The sequence below is a fragment of the Vidua chalybeata genome, chromosome 1 (genome assembly GCF_026979565.1).
Source record: "Vidua chalybeata isolate OUT-0048 chromosome 1, bVidCha1 merged haplotype, whole genome shotgun sequence".
NCBI classification, from domain to species: domain Eukaryota; kingdom Metazoa; phylum Chordata; class Aves; order Passeriformes; family Viduidae; genus Vidua; species Vidua chalybeata.
In genome coordinates this window covers 56,466,218-56,489,134 of record NC_071530.1, presented here as the reverse complement: position 1 = coordinate 56,489,134, position 22,917 = coordinate 56,466,218, and the positions used below count along the sequence as shown (strand labels likewise).

At 39.0% G+C, this 22,917-nt stretch overlaps 1 protein-coding gene across 4 annotated transcripts; it reads left to right on the top strand.

The window, feature by feature from the left end:
- Positions 1–4,143: 4,143 nt before the first annotated feature.
- On the top strand, positions 4,144–22,829 carry PPP1R17 (protein phosphatase 1 regulatory subunit 17). Of its 4 annotated transcripts, XM_053946919.1 has the most exons (6): positions 4,144–4,208; positions 11,124–11,236; positions 15,182–15,334; positions 16,731–16,892; positions 20,106–20,202; positions 22,002–22,066. In XM_053946919.1, the coding sequence occupies exons 2-5, from the start codon at positions 11,155–11,157 to the stop codon at positions 20,177–20,179; spliced, it is 471 nt and encodes a 156-aa protein (XP_053802894.1). In that variant the 5' UTR covers positions 4,144–4,208; positions 11,124–11,154; the 3' UTR covers positions 20,180–20,202; positions 22,002–22,066. The 4 variants fall into 4 exon arrangements, with proteins under 4 accessions (XP_053802894.1, XP_053802878.1, XP_053802901.1 ...); XM_053946903.1 differs by lacking the exon at positions 20,106–20,202 and having other exon boundaries at positions 22,002–22,829; XM_053946926.1 differs by lacking the exons at positions 20,106–20,202; positions 22,002–22,066 and adding an exon at positions 19,089–19,155.
- Positions 22,830–22,917: the final 88 nt, after the last annotated feature.

Here is a 22,917-nt window from a genome sequence, read left to right as displayed (position 1 = left end):
CCTAAAGATTTGCCATTAACAAACAGGTTTAATGCCCTCTAAGCTGAGAAGGATTCAGGGAAGGCTTCTTTCTTCTCAATGGTGCCAAGAAATAGGTCAGAAATTGACACACAGAAGGTTGCTCCTGAATGTAATTAAGAACCTCTTTACTGTGCAGATGATCGTACACTGGAACAGACTGTCAAGAGAGGATGTGGAGTCTCCCTCTCTGGAGATACTCAAAAACTGTCTGGATGCAATTCTATGCAATGTGCTCTAGGATCACTCTGCTTGAGCCAGGAGGTTGGACCAGCTGACTGCACTGATGGTCCATTCCAACCTTACCCATTCTGTGATTTTGAGCTAATCCAACATCCCACTCAAGAGAGGGACTGGCTTTCCTTCTCCTAATATGTCTATACCTTTTTATATTGTCTTCCCATAAACTTCCATTGCTTCCTGTGGAAAGTAAGTCCCAAAATTTGCTAGTTGGTATGTGAAGTCTTTTTTAAAATCAATTTTAAACTGATGTCCTACTTCTAATGAATATCCTCTAACTCTAGAACAGCAGGATTTTGTGAAAAAGTGGTATGCGTTCATTTTCTCCATCACTTTCCATATTCTGCAAACCTGAGGAGTCTAGCATCTCTAAACTGAAGAGTCTCTATTGTCACTGGAAATGTTATGCAAAACATACAGTATTCTTCTTATCAAAATACAAAAAGAAACACATGAAGAAAGAGAAGACATATAGTTGACAAAAATATTAGTTATTAAATATTATTTAGAATGAAGACAAGAGGTAGAGAGAGAAGCACAATGAGAAACAGAGAGGACTGAGGAGGAAATAGAAGAACTCAAGAGTCAGATACACAGGTGTCTGCAAAAGTGAAAACCAGGAAGCCTGGGTCCTGTTGCCTGGGGCCACACTTCTGTGCCAGAATGGCTATTGGGAACAGGAATCCTGTCTGTCTTGGGAATTTACAAAGAAGACAGAGAAGGTCACATATGAAACCCACCTGATGCATCTCCTGGACAACCTATCTATAGTGGAGAAAATCCAGGGATGGACATCAGCAAAACATCTGGTTGGAAGGAGTTTGCAAATTCCTTTTAGGACTGGCAGATAAATAAATTATTCTCCTCATGTACTGTATGACTGTGCAGACACTTTTCTGTTACTATTTTCCCCTTAGTTTATAGCTTTACTCCTTCTTTACTTCTCCAATGGGACCTCTAATATGTTGGTTTGGTAGAGCTTTTGGGGACATTTTGTTGGTTGGGTTGGTTTTTTTAAATTATAGACTCTCAGATTCAGTAGTTTTCTGTGTTGTAACGTAGTCAAGTTGTCAGGTGAAGCTTTACATTCAACAAAAGATCAGGGAATCTTGGTGGGACTATTTAAGCAAGAGGATGTCTTGGTCTCCTGCTAGGCAAAAGTGAGCTAGCAGTGTGAGGCAGCAACAAATTCAATACAACAGCTCAGAATGAATTAGACACGTCACTGCTAATCCCTAGATAAACATGATGGAAGGAAATGTGTCAAAAGAATAAAATACCTATTAAAGCATCTCTAAAGATGAACACTCATCCATAGTTAGCACTGCTAGGTGATGGAATGTTGTCAGTGAAGCATGAACTGTCATGCCATGCAATAAACAAATGTGCTGAGGATTTATGTTAGATTTGTTGGGGATTTCCACTTTTGGAAAGAAATAAATAAGGAAAGCAAATCTGGAAGAAAAATATAATTTAAAAATTATTTATTTTTAAATCCTAGCCGTAATTTGGGGTTTTTAGTAACTTATAATTTCTTCTCTGGATTTACAGGGGGGAGGTGAAAATTGACCAGAGTGTTCATGAACAGTGTGAAAGTCAATGAAGACCTTTGGAGGAAAAAATTAATTACTCTCTTTAGAATGTACATGGAAAGAAGATAAAATGAGAGGAAGAGAGGTAGGAACCTAAAAAGTCTAAGACAGGTGGAGAGTCTCAGAGGCTCTGTAAAACACAGGGATTCTCAGGCTCTCTAATCCTATGCTGCTGATAGTTTATCAGCTAATAAAACATAAGTGAAAGAGTGGGTAACAATGTTTTCATAATGTTTTCTAGTATAATGCTTTCCAAAAGGGAAAGAAGAGTCTATAAGCTGTTTTGTAAGGATGCCCTGGTCCACCATATCCTCTGGGAGAGTTGTGGGAGAGATATGCCACAGACCAGGGCAGCTGAAGGCAGATAGTGGCTGGGACTAGAACCCTGGCTTTGCCTGAGTTCTGAATGGTATGTTTGGCACAACAATTGTAAACATTTAAAGGACCACATCTGACAGTAAATCCTCCATCACACTGATAAAGCAACAGACATTCTGTGGAAACTGGGATAAATCTGCTACTGCAGTTAAATGCTTCATGGCATTATGGTAGCTAACAAACCTAAAAGGTGACCAGGGTTGGATGTGCAATCTTGCTGAGATAGCTGATAGGCTGCTTTCCTTTTGGGTAAACCTATATTGTAACATTCCCAAAGCAACCTTGGGATCTGGTGCCTAGAACAGGAAATTATTTTTTCATTCTCAGGGGATTCTTTAGTGCTATAAATGACTGGCTGACTTTTTCAACCAGGACAATAAAAAGGCAATCTTCAGCTGAGTTTCAAAACATATTTCTGATTTGACCACTTTGTTTCATTCACCTCATTCTGATTTTCTGACTTCATAGAAAAATATTAAATAATTGTGTTTAAGTAAAATACATTTCAGTGAAAATTAGAGAGTTTTTAATTTAAAATTCACTGCAACAGAGAGGTCTGGACAATGGTGGTGGTCATAAACTCATAAAAAGCAAGGTTGGGCTTTGTGTGATTTGAGGAGTTTGGAGGTTTGGAGTTTTTAGTTAATTTCTTTTTTTAAATTTAGATATATTAATCTTCACCAAAAAATTCTTGGGAGCCTCTCCTCCATTTTTTTCAGGAATAATTTAAGCATTTATGAACTTGCTTTTAAAAGTGGGCCACTGAGACACATAAGCACAGGTGACTTACACTTGCAAGTAAATGAACGTACTTGTCTCTCCCAGGCATTGATGAAGAAAGCTCACAGTTCTTTTAGGTAGTTCCTTTAGAGCATTTAACATGCTTGGCATTTTGTAGAACCACATATGATACCTAAAGGACCCACAGGTGTAGCATAGTTTGCAGGGCTGGCAATTAGCACTTTGCCTGTTTGGGCTTTCTGTACAATCTACTGTTTATGAAAGAAAGTATGCCATGCACACTGGCACTTTTGAATTACAGTCACTGAGTGAGGGGAAAAGAAGAGAAGATAATGACAACTGTGAGCTGTCACAGTTTTTACAGACAAAGGCATTTTTGTTGCAAATTAATACTAAGAGAGGGGTAGTTCACAGTCCCACCACAGACTAGAGTATTTCTTCCAGAGCTTTTCCAATGTCAGGCAAGTTTTTATCTCTTTCCCTCAACTGAAATAACAGTTCCATCCAAAGGCATGGGCTAAAATAGGAGAGACTGGTCTCTGCTGGCAAACACCTGGCAGCCATGGAAGACTCCCTGCCTGGCCCCATCAACACCATGCCTGTATAACCAGTTGTGGACATATATACATAAAAAAAAAAAAAAATAAAAAAAAAAAGCAGTCATCACTGAACCTCAGTGCTGGAGACAGTGTCCAACAGTTTCTATGCTTATGGTACTGCTCTGGGTGTGTGCCCTGCCTTCTTGCTCCACTTTTATTCTCAACTTTCCCCTGGGACCCTGACGGCATCAGCCTTACTCCCTCCCCTTGTGATTTTCTTTGCAGTTCTAGACACAGCAGCTGCAGCTCACCTTTTGGCTCTCTGTGCCAAAGCTTTCACATCCTCTATTGCTTCTTTGAGAGCACCAGTATCTGTGGATCTTGGTCATCTGGCAGGAATGATGCCTCAGCCTTGAGGCACTGCTGGTCTCCCATGCATCTTGTTGCCTCTCCTTTGGCCCCTGCAACTTGTGGAAGAGGACGGAAACAGGATTAGAATCTGCTGGTGGGGCAGGGAGTGGTGCTGCTGTTCCTTAGCCTCCAGGAGGACGCCTGAGTGTGGCCTTGCCACAGCGACAGCTTCCAATTATTCCTAGATAAGACGGGCAAGGGCATCAGCTGCAGGGCCAGTACAGAAAGGTCCTCTAGTGAGCCCCGACAACAAAACAGCACCTTCCCCTCACACTGCTCACACTGCTCAGTAAGTACTTCAGCAATGTGTTTTCCTCCTGGCTGGTTGGCTTCTTGATTTCCTTCTTTTTTTTTTTTTTTTTTTTTTTTTTTTTTTTTTTTTTTGAGGGTGTGTGTGCATTTGTTTGTTTGTTTGCTTTGGGTTTTTTTTAGCAGCCACCACCATCAAGTTGCCTTATCACCTCTGGGGACGAGCAGGAAAGCACCAGGTCCCACTGCGTAGGGAATGGGCTGGGGATGGTCCTGTGTGGGGAAAGTTAAGGTATGACCTAACTGGGTCTGGGATTTGTGGATAGGGAAATGTGGAGGAGAGCATTTTAGAGCAAACTAAAGCACTAACTGCTGGGACAGTTTAAAATCAAATTTTTATGTCAGGAAAGTGGGAGCTGATATAAGGACTTCTTATCTCACTACTAAGTCTGGCATGTGCAAGGGGTTAATTTGTACCTCAAAAAAAAAGTTAGGGAAGACTGTATTTTTTATCATCTCCAAAGACAAAGACTTTGTAACCAGAACTTGTGCAAATGTATCTTGCATTTTTCAATCAACCAAATAAATGGTTTTATTTTACAAATTTATTTTACAAGGTAGTAGTGGGAATTCGTCTACCATCCAGCCACAATTTTTGAAATAGCACCCAGAAGCCCACTGACTGTGAGAAGAAACTGCTCCGAGACAATTCTGTGGTACTTCTGCATCCATTCTATTATTAGTAGCAAAAGTTTTGGGTAGAGGGAGGCATTCAGATCAGGCTTTCAAATATCTAAGTGTTTGCTAAGAAGATTTAAATATTCTTTATAAAAGTGAAAATTAGATTAATCTGACAGTATGCCTGTGGAGAGCAGCCTAGTGCCTAAGTAACTGGAGAAGAAAGTTTGTGCATTAACATGAAGCTGTCTCCTGTATCCTGGAACACATCACTCCAATAGAATAATGTTAAATATATAGTAAAACTTGTAATTAAACGTTTGGAGTGCAGAGCAGCAACACTGAGAATTTCTACTTGTAGGGCATCTATTTTCTACTCTGACTTGTAATCTTGCTTTATTCAGATGGTTTTCCAGGAAGCAGTTGTAATGGGGCTGAGATAGGGTGGGGTATGGGTGAAAGTGCATATTTTCTGATAAAGATACTAAGGCTGCTTGCTGAGTGCAGATGGAAGAAGCCAAATGCAGCCAGATGTTGCACCATTCCCCTTGACTCCTGACCTGTTTCACATGATTTCTGCATAGGGCAGATGTGTGCAGGGTGGCTTCATCCAATCTTATTCCTTCTTTCTGCATTTGTAAATGACTTCAAGCAAATAAGGGCCTACTCACACTTATAGAGCCCTCCACAGGGGGCATGCTACAGAAGGAATGACAGATCTTGCTCTTTACCTCCCACATATCTGCAGGGATAAAGGAGCGGGTAAGGATGCTGGGAGCCTGCCTGTCCCTCCTTGCTTATGTGCTCATTGCAACCAGACAGAAAGGGGCAAACAAATTTAAAATAATTTAATAACCAAACCCCCCAGGAAACTGTAAGTCCATGCTTGGTGGGAGAAGAGGCATGTTTAAAGATTAAACCTCCATGCCAAAGCAGCTGTTTGGGCAGGGCAGCAAAATGCTACTTTTTTGTCCAGACTGGACTGTAACTGATGAAGTCCAGCCTCTGCCTCATGTCTGCATTTGGCAGCAGCCTGTGAGATACTCCCTGTTTATTTCGTTTCCAGCTATTGAGTACACCAGCTGCAGCAAGGCCAGGCTCTGCCTATGAGAATGAGGACAAACAAGTGTGCACAATGTACTACCCTAGGACCTTAGTTGCCTCTGTTTCTGCCTCTGCTTCCCTCTATTCTTCTTAGGAGTTGCTCTGGCTTCAGAAGATAAGTACATAGGGCCAAACAGGCTTCTGTGGCAACATTATTACCAACTGTCAAAATGAAGTTATTAAATTCAGATTGACTGCTGTCACCCAATAAGGATGCTTTCAAAAGTACTTTTATTTATCTGGCATCCTTGTCAACATACCAGTGATTTGTTTAATAATTATGCATGCGCTGGAAATTAGCACATTTTTCTTCAGGATTTTGTCAATTGTAGGAATAAAACACTCTCCTGAACAAGAAAAAAAAAAAAACAAAAAAAAAACAAAAAAAACACCAAAAAAACCACAAAAAAAAACCCCAAAAAAACCCCCCAAAAAAAACCAAAACAAAACAAAAAAAAAAACCACCCACCCCCCCCCCCCAAAAAAAAAACACAAAAAAACCCCCATAAAACCTAATGCCACACTCACCTCACCACACGGTCTACTGAAATCTTCAGAGGCACAGGCTGTGGATACCTTATAAAGGGCTAGTTCAGAAATTCTAAGTATTCAATATACAAAGAAAATCATGATCCTTAATGTACAATGATGAGGAGTATTGACATTGATGCCCACATAACTCCTGTAAACTTTTATAAGAATTGCATATCAGAACTTCATTTCTTCATCTTATCAGTAAGAATGATCACCTATGGGTGACTCATTTGAGAACTGTATTGTCCCTTCAGATTACATACATCTATGCTAAACCAACTGTGCATTAAAAGAGTAAACTACAACAGGTTTCTTTATCTGTCTCTAGCAAAGTATTTTTACATAATTGAAGCCTGGAACCGGTTGCATTAGTGAATTTTGTTATGGAAACCAAAAAATTTAAGCAAAGAAAGTAATCATATACTTGCAAGTATTTGTGTGTTTTAGAATTATTTTAGTGAGTGATAAGATAGCTTTATTTGGGCACTTTAATCAAGCAGGTACAACAACTGAGAATTTTGAAAAAAAATTTAGTATGTGGTTTAACCTGTCTAAAAATCCAAAGCTGATATCCAGAAAGTGAAAAGTTCAGATATTTTTCATCTGAATCACCATCTCTGTCTGTAAGTAGAGCCAATCCAATCTCATGCCAGAAGTTTTAACAAGGAGCAAGGCAAAACTATGTAGGCAAAGCCAGAACTTGTCTCAACTTTAAGGAAAGCATTTCAGCTTCAGTCTCTATCAGCTCTCTCTTTTCCAAGAAATAAGAGACTTCAGGTGACTCATTTAGGCACATATCTCTAAAGAAGGTGGTACAGACTAGCTGCACTGTACCAAAGTCTCTGGCTAAGTGACAATTTAATCCTAAATCATATAGGCAAATCTCAGCATCTCAGGAAGTATCTTCTGTTGTGTGTGAACTAGGCCTCCAATGTAACCATTACAGATGCACAAAAGATGATTGTGGATCATTATGTCAAGAGACATAACAGAGTGCAAGAAAAAAACACTTTACTTCATCACATGAATAGCAAGCATTTGCTACCAAGGTGACTGATGGCAGCAGAGAGTGCAAACTGTGCTAACGTGAAGGCTACTAGGAAAAGTGTTGCACTTAATGCATGAAAATCTGAGAACATGCTTCAATTTGTAAAGCCATATTAATGCTTCATACAGTCCCCATAGCAGGTTACCTTCCAGGGGAACGTAGCTGGGGAATCTGTTTCCTTAGTGGCAGGAACTGATTTTAGTGATTTGGGAAAGCACCATTACAATGGTCACATACAGCAACTTTCCTTTGAAGGAGAGCTCTGTGTGTAATCTATGGTAACAGGATGAAACAGCGCTCAAAGGTTCACATGTCATACACAATGTATATAAACCCAAGATACCAAAATCCATTATATATTTTGGTAATTTTTATATTTTTATTCTTTTGTCACACAGACTGTCAAAGTGCAGTGCTTTAGTAAGCAAAGCAATGCTGGCTTCAGGGCAGACTTACAAAAGAAAAGAAATGGAAGGGGAGTGTCAGAAGTTAGCCTGTAAACCAGAATTTTAAAGCACTGAAGATGCCAAGGGCTTGGCATGTGTGACAGTGAAAATATGAACACAGACCTAAGAGATGTATTTTAGAATAATATTTTCCAAACTATCATAATAAAAAAAATATGAAGCAATTCTATATTAAGTCTCTTTACAAAGCTTAATTTTTATTGGGTGAAATAATTCAATAAAACAACTTATTGAAATCTAACCAAATTTAACTATATTTTATAAGCTATTTCCAGCAAATACAATTTACTACCAATTTTACATTTAAATTTTGCTATCTATCCCCAGCCTTTTTTGCCTCAAGACATGTTAAAACCAAAAATGTCCATAGTGTCTGAAATAATATCCCTGATTTCACTGAAACCCTTGTAAACAGAGTATTCTTCAGAAAAGAACATTTTATCTATAGTCATAATATTTAGCCAGCATGCCCTAATCAAATCCAATAAAATCAAATGGCATTGAAAGAATAAAACTCCCTTAAGTCACAAAATGTAGTGCAAGCCTTCATATGGACAGATAATAAGTTTGGTATTAAATAAAATTATGTCTGCTTTATTTTAAACCACAGCTATAGCTTACTTATACAGTGAATAAACAGAGCAACTGTGTTAAAGTGCCTTCAAAGATTTCTTTCTGTAGAGTCTTCCTAAGTTAAGGATTTTTCTTGTAGTGAAGGCAAATGAGCCTTCAGGCAGTATAACACTTTAGTACAGATATGAGGCTGGACTGGGACATTTCTATAGTGAACATTTGGAGGTGAAATCCCTCATCAAGACCTGATTCAGTAAGATCTTAATAATTTGTAGAATATTACAAATTTTTGTAAATTTTAAATAGTGAAACATAAGGGAATTATTCCCCTTTGTACAATATCAATAAATGTCAACTTTTGATGTTGACATGAGTTGAGTCAAATTTGATGCTGCCAGGCAGTTGTGGCAGAACATATATCCTACCCTCCTCTCTACCACTGACAGTTGGTCCATAAAGGGCTGAAAGGCACAGCAGGAGGTCATCCCTGGCACCATAGTGCTCAGACCTCACCTAAGAATCAGCATCTTAGTCTGGAAAGCAGATGTGGGAAGAGATAAATGAAATATTCTTGACTGAGAGACACTGTTTTACAAACTATAAAAGACATATGAGTTATCACAGAGGTAGAAGCCTTCTACACATACACCCTGAAAATGTGAGAGATTTCTCCCTGGACTTTGGATGCAAATCTGTTGTTACTTCCCTGAGGATTGAGGGAAAGGATCTTGATGTGTGCCCCACCATCAACTGGATGGTAAGATACACTGAATCCTAAGTTATACTATTTCTTTGATAGCTGTAACATTAATAGGTACCTTTAACCTTGCTCTGTATATGTCTACTAGTAGTCTTTTTTATTTTTGTCTTTATTCCTATGTAGTATTAGTTTGTTTTAAGTCTTATGTCCTTAGTTTTCTGTCTATTAAATAAATAATTCATTCTATTATAGACCAAATCAGCCTATATTAAAAAACTTGTGAATGAGAGTGAGCTTTGGCTGCCTCAATAAAGCTACTGCCTGCTGTCAGAGGCCTGGGCAAAAGGCAAGGGCTTATCTAAACCACCACATACAATCATAACAGCAGTGTTACTCCATTTATTTGTAAGTCACTGGCATTTAAGACATGTGTTTCCATCCACTGAAGAACTACATCAGTGCAACCTTTCCTACCTTCTTTTGCAAATACTTCTGTGAGTGGATTTTGTTCAAGGGTTAATTGTTCTTTACACAGATGCAAGTTTAGTCATGGAAATGAGATTAACTCCCCTACTGTTCTGTTTCTTGTCATCAAACAACCATTGTAATTTATAGAAAAATAATAAGGTAATTTCTTTTCCTCCAGCAAGATAAAACCAAACTCCCACAGTTTAGTCTCCTATTTTCCCATCCTCCTTTTCACTGTTATTCTGCAGCTGCCTCTTTTCTTACTTTTTTATTTGCCTTTCCTTCTCTATCTCCCCTTCATCTTTTATTTTCTCAATTACTTCTTTCATCTTCTATTCATAATGTCTCCATTTTTTTTCTTTTCCTCATTACCTTTCTCCTCCTTACAAGGAAGTGATAGTCTGCTCTTATTCCCTGAAAATGGAGAACAGAGGTTGTGAATAAAAAACTACCACAGCTGTTGCTGGATCAAAGAAGATACCAAGATCACTTGGACTGCACCTTCAGATTGAAGGTTGTTTCCCTTTAACATTACTTTTTCCATTCTGATGAGTTTCTGCTAAGCAATGATAGAAATTATCAGCAGTGAAAAATGGTCTAAGTTTCTTCTTTCTGTGGTGGCATCTGTGGCAGCCCCAGGATCAAGTCTCATCTTGCAAGGTGCTGGGGAAGCTCAGGTAGGAGGATGGGTGAGGATGGACTTCTACACCCACTGCAGCTATAAGTAAAGGGGGACAAAATAGCCCAAAGAGCAATCCAGTGAGACTTACAGAGCATGGACACTTAAATAGCTGCGTGAAATGGGTTCCCATGATCTTACCGAAGTGATGAGTAAGTTCACTTCATGATGGCTTTGGGATCTGTGGGAATTGGCCATCTTTCTGAGGCAGCACTTTACACCTGGTTTTTCTGGGATATTTAAGATCTCTTAGTGGAGCTGGACTTAAAAGACTAAGTCAACAGAATTCATAATTAAAATTGGTTCATATAATAAATATCAAATATGATCCTTAGTTTATTGTTGAGAAAAAATGGAGAAGAAAACCAAACCAAAACATTGCATTCCTTAGCATTTACTTTGTGTATGAGATAGGACTTTCTGCACGAGATAGCACTTTCTGTACGCTCAAAAGAAAAAGTTTTTCTGTAGAGTCAATCTATACTAGTGTAGGTTCCTTACAGCAAGGTAGGTGGAAAAATAGGTTACTGTGTGTGTAACCAAGGCAGTGAATAAATGCATCACATCATGTGTCAGTAAAAAATCATGTCAGCAGACTGCTGGAAGACAAGAACTCCTCATCAGTTGTTAGGTAGCACCAATATGTCTGTTTTATATCATGCTGCTGAATTTCTTTTAAATTTTTTTTTCTTAATGTGGTGTAGTATCTTTATAGGAGGAGAAAAGCCTATTTCAATGATGTCAACAGAATGTGTTCAGCCGCTTGATATCCCAGCTGACAGACTGGACAAGCAAGATTCACAGCGTGACCATTTAGGTAAGTGTTATTTGATGATGTCATTGCTCTAATGAGGGGTGTTGTCTTCATATCATAAAGTCCTGTCCAGTGCCCATTTTTTCCCCTCCAGTGATACAACTAACCCCCCATGAAAACAGATAGATTACACCTTCTGCTGACACTTCTAGTGCCAGATGGAAAGACAAAGAGCATTTTTCCTGCATATAAATATCAGCTGAAGCTCTAGAGTGAAGTTAAAGAGGAGAAAGGAAAGAGTCATTGATCTTCTCCCTGGTAGAGCAGTTTCTTCATTTATACCACAGTAAATTTAAAACTAGGATATAGCTGAGCTTTCCCTGAATATATCTTCCATATGCAATTTGAGTAAAAGATTTCAAGCATTCCATTTGCCATCACTGAGACAGCTTTCTAGAAATGTTTTCTGTGTTGGGAAGTTTTTTTTTCTTTTCATGAACAGAACGGGACTGCTGGGAGACGTTCCTTGAGCTTTTATTGCAGCACCAGCCTCATTACATGGTTGAGACAATAGAAAGATGGCAAAAGCTCATGTACTGCCAGCAACAGCCAAAGACCTCTTTGTTATGGAGCATTTAAAATGCTCCAAAACACTATTTCTAGCCAATAGTGTATTGCTAAAGCTTACAGACAATTGTTTTAGCCAATTACTAAAACTACACATACACCTGCTTCACGCAATGCTTGCTTGTTGTCTGCTTTTCTATTAACAATACACAATACTTCATTATTAAGCTTAAAATCTTCTACTATCTTGCTAAGCATATTTTTCTGCAATCTTAAGGTCTATCTTAGCCAAACTTAAAATTCCAGCTATTGTTTCATGTCCTTGCTTACTATACTATTGTAACTTTTCCTACCTTCAGACTTTGCAGCTGTAGCTAGTTCTAAGTTTCTCTGCTCTTTCTGTTTCTCAGGCCTGCTTTTCCAGCTTTCCGAAAATCATCTTACCTTTACTATTTCCCACAGTTTTCTCCTTCTTGAAGCTACTTCACATAGCTTTTACAATGAGCATACCAGAGTTGTCTTTGTTCTGTCATACTCTTGAATACCAGATTTCATGCTTGATAGATAAGACTTTTGCATATTCATGATCTTTGTCTCTGCTTCTAGTGCTATGATTTCACTCTTATCTTACAAAATTGTCCTGAAGATTTAGCAACCCCGAAAGAAAAATATGTTTCTTGTTGTTACCTTTGTGACAACAATAATGAAAGACAAATGCAATTTCACTTCCTTGTAAAAAAAAAAAAGTGTTTCACCACAGGTTTTATAAATTTAGTTTATTAGTACTGTGAGGAAGGCATCCTAGTTCTGTCTCTGCTACATGGCATTTCTAGCCACAGACACTGTTTTTACAACTGCTGATATACCATAGTTGGTCCATAAAATTGCTAATTTAAATACATACAGAATGAGTTTCATTATACTGTTGGAAAACTGAGGCAGTGGGAGGGTAAATGAGCTCATTAGGACTATGAAGAAAGCCTATGAAGGCCAGAAAAAAACTCCACATCTCCAGGGACTTAACTCAGAGGCCATCCTTCCCACATCTACCTGCAGGCTCACAGACATAACAGCTGCCTTAAATAGTGTGAAAGACCCTGGAATGAAGTCGTGCTTGCATCCAAGTCTGCAGTCAGGGGTTGGGTAACAATGTGGGGAGCCCAGCTGAAGGCAAACAAGCAGCTTTTAAGAATTCAAAACATCAGTTTCTGTGATGATACTAATGAGAGGTTCACAAATGAGTGGTTAAAATGCTTAAAGAATCATCATCGAGGTTATTGGCAAAAAGTAAAGTTTAATATGAATTCATGAGAATGCAACTTTAACAGAGTTAAGTGGCAAGGCTCATTCTATTACTTACTATGCAGACAAAGCATACGTAAGTAAATTGGATTAGAAGCAACTTGGAATGATTTACATGAAGACTGGAGATGCAAGAGGGTAAGGGTGCAGAGGATATGGATATAAGAAAAGGGTGCAAAAGCACTTAATCATTGACTAATTTAATATTTAAAAAAATAATTCAATAGGATTTTCTACAATTATAACAGTGAGTTAATTATATATTCAAAATAGCAGCATTCCTACCATAATCCACTCACTTGCATGAACACATGAGAAAAGATGTATACATCTATATCAACTAGTGTAAAGGTACCTATCAAAAATTCCTGTCAGGCTCAGTGCAGTACTCATATCAAATCCCTTAGTGTTTCTGAACCGGCATGGGCTGCACCTCAAGGAATATGTATGTGTGGGAGTGGTATGTGCCTAGATCTTGTTGTCAACAACAGTCTTTCAAGTATTGCAGACTTGAGGGTTTGCAAGCTCCAAGAGGCTTCCTATTCAGAGGTCCACTGTGTTCAAGGAGAGCTCAAACAGCTTTCCTTGCTGCTATAGTGCTGTTTGTAGCATCACAAGATGATTTTTCCTAAAAGTCCAGTAAAAATAATACTATTACATTCAGGCTACGATTCACTTTTTCAAAAATGAAAATATCTCATGTCTCATAACAATGGTGTCCATGTCTCATAACAATGGTACCATTTCAGTTGGGTAAATGACTTGCCAAGACTAATAAGAATGACTGCTTATCCTTTGTTCCTTACCTTGGTCGGACTGCTGATATTTCTGGTATGGTCATAATAGCTCCTAGCTTTACTATACAAGAGCACCCAGTAGGGTCATGAATGCTTCACTGCCCAACTGGCACAGTTAAAGGGCACTTCATCACTCAGCTGATTCAACTAAGGCTTATCGGGAACTGCTGAGGTTGTAGATCAAGCCTAAAGAAGAGTTGAGGGAGAGGGGTGTACTTGTTGTGTACTACACAACAAGCTATCTTCAGTATTTTCAGCTTGCATAAGCACCCAAAAATACAGACCCTTGCAGAAAAAGTCCTGTTGATTCTCTGAGGGATCTGAATAAAGGATTGTTTTAAAGGAAAACCAAAAATCCAGTGTCATGTTATGTAAATAAAAAGCAAATACCAATTGCTCATTAGCTCTGGAAATAAAGTTAACTCTTGAAGGGAACAATATACTGACTGGCTCATTTTACAAATAGGTCAGACTGACCTTATACATGTAAAACTTTCCTTCACAAAACTGGCCTTGTAATTCTTGCAGATACAATCCACACAGTTACCACTGGATGAATCAGGGGTGGCTATAGAACCTCTGCACACAATGATGCAGCCTTCCCTCTGACATGTAAACACACAAGCTGCCCACAACTTTCTCTCTCTGTTTTATGTCTACTGCCAACAACACAGAAGGACTACCTAAGTCACTTGACTCCCATGTAGTATGGCACAGAGCCCTCTTTTGTTAGCTTTCTAAATGTTTAAGAGATTTTTCTTCCTGGGTGTGGTGGTGTGTGGCTACGCAGAAGGAGCAGAAAACTTTGTGAATCGGAAGTTGGAGTTCCGTTTCAGGAATTTGAAGTTGGAGTTTCTATTCTGTATTTTTACGTGTATTCACCCATCCCCCTGAAGCTATTCCCATTGGATTTCACCTGTAATGTATTCAGTTTAGACTCTGTTTCTATTGGATTTACCTTATCTCTTGTATTCCCCATAAAAATGGTAACCCAACCCCAGCACGCGGTCACTTGTCTGTGCGGCGTTTGAGCAAATACAACCTACTTTGGACGACACACAAGTGTCCAATGTCTTGAGTCTCTTTATCTCGGTCATGGTAGCGCTCTCAAAATAGCTCTGTCTGTATCAAACGAACCCCAAAGATGGTTGTTGCTGTCTCCGACTGCTCCCGGAAGCACCTGGCCAGCGCCCCGGGAAAAAGCAGCCGGGCGGAAACGAAGTCGGAGAGAAAGCAACACCTGGGCACTTGGATTAAAGCACTATTATCAAAGTGATTATTTTCACCATCTGTTTTTTTATCTCCCCTAAATTTTAATTTCTATTATATTTTTTCTCTGCAGAAGATCTTTCAGAGCAGCTGATAAAGAGCTGTGACCTCAAAAATAAACCAAGAAAAGGTAAAACTCTCACAGCCTCCCAGAAGACTGAACAGGAGCAAAAGAAGCCAAAGAGAAAAGATACACCGGCTTTGCACACTCCACCTCTTCTAACAGGTGAGAAGTAAATCTCTCGACTTTGAAATCCCAATTCATCTCTGGGGACTGGAGTAGGGTGAAAGTCCATGGAATGTTCAATCAGTTATGTCCCCTCGGATGCAGACAGGAACACAGCTTCCTGCATGTGCACCTGGGAAGGCAGGTGAACAGAAAGTCTGATTTTCTCAAAGACATTCCATGTTAGTTGAAGGGTTTGGTCTCACTTCTGAGAATACCAAGGTGGATAGGTTTATGCTCTGAAAAACATGCTTCTGTGGATCTCATAGTCTTGCTGATAAATAATGTTACGTTTATGTGTGAAATTATGTATATTTATTGGCAGCTGCTGAGCCATACTAGATGTCCCAGTTGGATATAGTCCAAAATCAAAAAGGATCAAGTCCAGCCCCTGCACTTTCTCATGAAACTTGCATCCAGTGCACAGCGGGAGGCTGGGGCTCACACTGGGAGTAGACCAGTCAAGCACACAAGTCACCTGCAGGATTGTCCTCCTGGAAATCACAGGGATCATGTGTTTATGGGGACTCTGGCAAAGGGTAGGTGTTTCAGGAAAACATCACAGCAATGAAGGGACTTCTTGTGGATTGCTCCCTACTGTGGCACAAATACAGATGTTTGAGACCCAAATGCCACCAACCTGGAGAAGGGAAGAATAAGCAGGAGACTGCTACTGAGACCCAGTGATCCAAGAACAGCAGTGGGAATAAATGTTGTCACTCTCAGCTAACAAGCATTCTGTGTTATAATTTCCAGCAAGAGAGCTGTGCTCTTATATTATTGAGTTCTTCCCATGATGCACATACATGGAGGAGTTAGCCAGTAACTACTTGTATGCTTCTCTGTATATCTGCAACAAATCACCAAGTCAAAAACAAACACCTGGGAATTGAATTTGAAATTTGAATTGAAATTGGATTTGATCTGTTCAGTTTTCACATGCACCTTCCATCAGCAATTCTCTCTTAGGAAGAGCAGCTCAGAGGCTGGAGAGCTGTGTTTTCTTCCTGCAATTGTCATATCATAAAGAAAACATTCTTTTGCTAGTTAAAACAACCATTTCTATGTGGTCACATTGCTCCCAACTAACCTCCTGAGCATCTGTGTGATTAAGTTACTGTGGTAAGATGTCTAAAGTTCTGGAATAGGAGATTACACTCATCTGTCCCACGATTTTTAGTGCATTATGTACAATCAGAAGCGAGCTGGCCTGATAGCATAATTTTCTAGACTCTATGGGAAATAATTTGAAAGAAATGTAGGGTAGGTATATCATGCAGCAGATCATGCAGTTGTGCCTCTATACTTCAGAGTAGTCTTTAGGAGAGCTACACAGGTGGAAGTTCCTTCTATGTAAACAGGCTAAAGTAGCATTTTCTTTATTGCTTACTTACAGGCATAGTTTCAGACTCGTCTGAAAATCTGCTGAAAAGGTATGATATCACAGAGAAGTCACAGAGAGAGAGAGTGACTCCAGTCTCTCAAATTACTGAACTGGAGCAGAAAAAGCCCAGAAGAAAAGATACGCCTGCAATACACATCCCACCTTTGATAATTGGTAAGAAACTTTGGTAAAGACCCTCCTAAGATGTACCAAAAAGTGGCTAGTGTCAGAGATATACTTAGAAGGCTGAAAGGAGGTTGCTCTCTTCTCAGTATACTTAGCAGTTCTTGAACTGGACCTATTTGGTCATAGTGAGAGTTCATGAAAAGTCTAATACATATCCTGTGTTCAAGCTCTGAGGATAGAAAGAGCGGAGAGAAAGAAAAGGCATTTGGTCACTTGATTATCTCTTGCAAACTGCAATCCTACTTTTCTGAAAAGCCAACTACTGCCCTGCTTTTCAAACCTAAGTGCATAGAAATTTTTAGGTCACCAGCACTAAAATGCCTCCAACAACCTGGAGCAAAGCTGTACTGATTAATCCCCTCTTCATTCTGCAGTCCCTGACATGCACTGAGGAAGCCAAGTGGTGATGAACTTCTCATTAGTAGCCCCTTAGAGATAATTCTGTGCTTCTGGCATGGCATGCAATAGACACTGCATAACATGCCAATAGGAAGGGAAGGGAAGGGAAGGGAAGGGAAGGGAAGGGAAGGGAAGGGAAGGGAAGGGAAGGGAAGGGAAGGGAAGGGAAGGGAAGGGAAGGGAAGGGAAGGGAAGGGAAGGGAAGGGAAGGGAAGGGAGGGAAGGGAAGGGAAGGGAAGGGAAGGGAAGGGAAGGGAAGGGAAGGGAAGGGAAGGGGGAAGGGAAGGGAAGGGAAACCTTACCATGGATCATTCAAAGAGAGCTACCCTGCTTTTTGGGTAAACTCAGGAGTAAGAGTTCAGGAATGTATGCTAAATAAAGCTGCACTGTGCTTTATGAACATATTCCCTCTCATTTAAATTAAGCAGTGATGAAGGAAAAGTATGTATATGTAATTCTGATTACCTAGTTATAGCACACAAACTAGCCTTTTTAGAGGAGGTACTAGAGACAGCTGCAATGTAAGACCCAAACAGAGGTCCCCAGCTCTCAGATGGACACATATTAGTACTGTGTCAGATGCTTGCCACAATCAATAGCAAGATCATTACCAAGGAATCACTTTGCTAACTGATGAACTCCAGAGGTTCCCAGTAGAGTTCAGGATTCAAAGCTCAGAGGGATGCAGCCCAGAGATATATGTTATAAACTTTCCATGGACCACCAGCAATTTCAAGGACAAATCAGCATTTTAATACAAAACAATAGAAAGGGAATACAAACGGGAAGTCAAAATGGTAGTGATTTGTATAACACTGGGCAAATATTTTTTTCTTTGATATGATGCCTCTGATCACTTGTGAAGAAAATGTGCAGTTTGGAAGTTGTGGGTTTCAAGGAGTGAGAAGCATGTTTGATTTGGGAAACATTTGTAAATTAGTCTTTCTCTGTTTGCTGTTTTAAAAAGTCACTTAGCTTCTCCACCTCTGTTTTCTTAGCTGTGTGTATTATGAAATGCAACTCATCCTGCAGATCGATTTTAAGGATTGTTAGGTTGTTCTGTTAATATCTGCTAAGGGATCTGGCTAAAGAAAACAGAGGGTAAATATACAATGTAACCATAATTTCCCAATAGAACTTGCAAGTACTTGCAATTTTTAGATACACTCTAGAACCACAATGGCTCACAGAAACATGAATATTTCTGTTAGAAAGCTAAAAAATAGACAGAAAAAGTTGTCTTAAATCATCGATTTGTCAGACATTTTGCCACCTAGATCTAAGCCATACCTCTTGGGTTACAAATCAGAAAAACAACAAGATAGCACATGTCTACAGACTGCCTAGGGACAACTCCTGCAGCTGAGTTGGGAGAGACAAGAGGTGAATGGTTAAACTTCCATTCTTCTCACCCAAATGTTTTCAATAGGGGTGTGGTATTTTTCTAAAGGAGCTGCCTTAACTGGTTTTCTAGACTATGAGAGAGAATGAGGATTTGAAACTGATTTTACAAGTTATCTCTCATTTGATTAGGAAACCTCAGTCACATTTCAGGAACAGCATTCCCATATTAACACATGTATTTACATTCTAGCTCAAACCCACAGGCCTGAAGACCATTAATTTAGTTAATGGACTATATAATGTTAAATGGGTATGGCAACAGTGTGTTCCAAAGCTGACTACAGGGTTGGATCAGATTCAAGCCATTTACTGTCAAGTGATATGGAAAAAATTACCGTTAGAAATCTGACTGTATTTTGCTTTCTGGTCTAATATCTTCAGAAAGACAAGGTGTTGGCTGACTGAAGGAGAGCTTGCTACTGAAGGAGACATCTGCTCATGATTCATTTGTATGTACGTGGCATAACATTAACTGTACCACTTCAGCAGAAGTTTGAAGGCTGAATACATTTAGAAGCCTGACCCTTGTAGAGGAGATTTCAGATAACTAACTTAGTAGCCCCCTTTCTTTAACTGCATTTCCCAATTGAATTAGGTGCTCTCAAGGTGTAAAACTGATTCTGCTTCTCTGGACCACATGCCATCCAGTAGATACATTAATTTTCTTCATTTTACATGGTACATTTGACTTGCTTTTATTTGTGACAGAAAATCTCTCAGACCACCCAAAAGGGAGAGGGACTGTCCCAGGAGTGCTGGTCAAAACAAAGAGGGATAACACATCTGCCATTTTAGCTGCATTTACAACAAAGTATTTGTGTGGACAGCTGTTCAAGAGAATACTCTATTAAATAAGATCTTTTACTAGAATTAAGTGGAGTTTCTTGAATTGGTATCTAGAAGTGGTTTGCAGGGGATCTGAAGGGGAAATATTGGAAATGGTGGCAATCATCATTAGCAGGTCACAAGAGATACTGATGCCTTAAGATTTTAACTTTTATATTTTACAAATCCTACACTGCATTAGTGCATAGCTCTGAACTCCATATAAAGTATAGTTAACTGTTAACATTTTAGTTAGACAAAAGAATCCCTCTGGGCCTGTGATCCAAGGACACACCACAGCCTCAGGCCCTGAACAGTATAAACAAAAGTGAATTGGGGAGGAACGAGCTGAGGGAATATGGCTTCATTACCGGAAGCTGTAATTGGAGAATTAACCCCTGATATGTTTGCATATTTGTGTGATATGCAAACAGACAAAACTTATACTTGCCTGAAAAACCTGTGACCGCTGTCCACCTTGGGTGTAGCCTCCACTAGGCTTTTACACTGCTCAAGGTGTAGCTATTGAAGGCCTTTAATAAATACCCACTTTATTCTCTTAACTCTGTCTAGCCTCTGTTCTAGGTAGCCACTCCAAGGCATCAATACCATGTAGCACTGAATGCTGCTTACTTCAGCAAGACTAATAACAAGGAGACAGGACAGAAAGGTTTGTCTATATTTACTTAGCTCACATAGTTATGCTGGGTCTTCTCAGGTCTCCAAGTCTATAATTCAGGTTCTGTTTTGCACAGCAGTTCCACAAAAGCTTAGCTTCTTTCTGTGCGCTACCAGATAGAATAAATCTGAAAGTAAATAAGTAGCAAATATTGGGCCAGCCTTCAACCAAAGGCTTATCATAGCAAATCATGGAGCCATCACTGGTGAATTTCAATCGGCAGAATGACGTACATTGGATGTATATTGAAAATTAAATATACATCCTTAAAATAGGAAGAGAATGGAATTCAGGCATTTAAATACATAGGTTATTTTGCCTGATACAGGCACAAGTCTGCCACAGGCAGTTAATCACTGGAGAACAGATCCAGAATACAGGAACTGAAAAGCTCTGTACAGAGAGGCAGCATCTTAGCAGGCTGCTTTGATTCCATGCCAAGTGTTCAAAGGTGGCTTCAACAGTAGGCAACAAAGTGTCATTGGAGGTATAACTGAAAACAACTGAAAATTGCATTAGTTTCTGTCATTCTCTCAATAGCAAATGCACATAGATTGAATTTCATCACACAGTTGAAGGTACATTTTAAGCACATATTAGTCATGTTTTCCCTGTCCCTGAAATTGCCCAGGATGTAAAAACCAACAAAAAATAACCCCCACTCCCCTTTGGAGCACATACAACCCAAACCCCAAAGACATCAGGAAAAAAAAAAAACTTGTCTATATTTGCCTAGGTTGCCTATAGGGATAGAAGTCTGTGTGGGTAATATTTACATCCATCTCCATAAAAAGGCATCATTCTTTGCAGTTAACAAGAAGAGTTACTTAATTGCTGCTTGAACAAATGAAGTCCTTTGTGTTGCAAATTAACTGAAAGGCATAAATTAATGTTATTAATTTATGCTTTTCAGTTTATCTCATAGTGCTTCTGAAACCAGCTAGTTCACAAGAACTGCATATAAATGAAGCAGAAGCTAACTTAAATGAAGGGCAGTATAGGTAAATATTTTGTACCTAATGCATTGTTCTTGCAGCACTCTTACTTATTTTTTAATGAGGAAAGCAGTTACAATATTTGTTGTACCTTGGTATTATATAAAAGCCTCCAGATCCTCAAAGGACAGACTTATTGGTTTAACAGAGAAAAAGAGAAAGAGAGACACAGAGAAAGGAGAAGTGACAGATTTGTGGAGGTATGATCTACAATCCAAGTCTATTTTCACATTTTTCTTAGTTCAGTAGCTTTTGCAGTTTATTGATACTATATAATTTCAGTGGAGATGCCACTTGTCATGTGGATATTTTAACATGTCTCTTGCATCACCTGCACTTGCAAAATCTAACTAATATGGCTATATACATAGAGAAAACATACATGTCCATAAAAGCTGTTTCTGTTACAAAGATTAATTATAGTATTTGCTTCATCATGCAAGCTCTTTCTCTTATTTAGCTACCCAAACCTTTATAACCAACAGGTTCCCAAATGAAACTTCAGTCTCTTTTTACAGGTAGCAAAAATATACTGGATTTAAGAATGCTTAATAATTTTAGCTTAAAATGCAGTGATTGAATTCTAGTAAGTATTAAGAGACTGAAATGCCAAAAAGAAATGAGGAGTAACTCATATGATGTTGGAAAATTACATTAAAAACAAGAAATAGGAGAGAACTGAAAAATTCTCTTTTGCCTGATATTTTCTAGAAAGCAGTATATTAAATCAACTCACTTTTCCACCTTTTTTTTTGTTTGTTGTTTGTTTGTTTTTTGTGTTCTTCTCTTTTTAAGGCACTAAGCTGTTTACAGAAGAACAAACAGTGATTATAGAAGATGAAGAAAAGGATGGAGACATAATCCGCAGTTAGATTACAGTGATATTTCAATAATACAGTGTAAATAATCATGGGTCATTCAAAGTGGCAGCACATTAAAAAAGATCTTTCACCTTTATAAATAATTTTCTCAGTTGTACACTCAAATTTAAACTACCATCAAGTGCTTATCTGCTTATTTGCATCTCATAATTCCCAGCAAGAATCATTGGACATGAATGGCAGAAACTTCAGTTACACAGGGTTTGAAAGATTCTGTCAGTTTACTACAAATGGCTTCCTAGCATTTTTGTTAATGAGGAATCCACCTCACATCAGATCTAGTTTTGTGCAGTGTAGTACTCATACAGTACCTGGCACTAGAAGTGGTAATGCAGAGTAGTAAAACATCAGCTAGTGATGCAAAATACATTTTTTGCCTGACACTTGACTTCATTTGTCCAGCTTTCCTTTCCTGGAATAGCACTGACCACAGTGAAAATTCCCATGTGCAGACCCGATGGGGTTGATGGAGAAGGTGAAAGGGCCAGGATTCAATTCCAGAGTCCCTGAAATGCATGGTAAAAATTTCCTTTGCCTGTATCTGCTCATGATTTTTGTCTGTAAGGAGGAAAATACAAACTTCCTGTAGAATTAAAATTACACCTAAGGGCTCTCAGTGTTGGCAGACACGTCAAATAGGATGGAGGGCAGAGATGTCAGAGAAGTGCAATGCCTGCCTGTTACACCAGTGTAAGCAATTGTCTCCACCAGCTTGGTGAAAGATAAAATTGTTGGATAGTTGATCCTTTTGCTCCAAATAATTTATTTTCACATCTGCTTTTTAAATTGAATCCTAGGTAATCAGTTAGGAGAGGTTGTAAAGATTCAAA

What these genes read in the sequence shown, in the direction of transcription:
- PPP1R17 (XM_053946903.1), top strand. Translation starts at nt 11,155, where the DNA reads ATGATGTCAACAGAATGTGTTCAGCCGCTTGATATCCCAGCTGACAGA. An exon ending in TTCACAGCGTGACCATTTAG is followed by an intron (nt 11,237 to 15,181) that starts GTAAGTGTTATT and finishes TTTTCTCTGCAG; the next exon opens with AAGATCTTTCAGAGCAGCTG. An exon ending in CATCCCACCTTTGATAATTG is followed by an intron (nt 16,893 to 22,001) that starts GTAAGAAACTTT and finishes TCTCTTTTTAAG; the next exon opens with GCACTAAGCTGTTTACAGAA.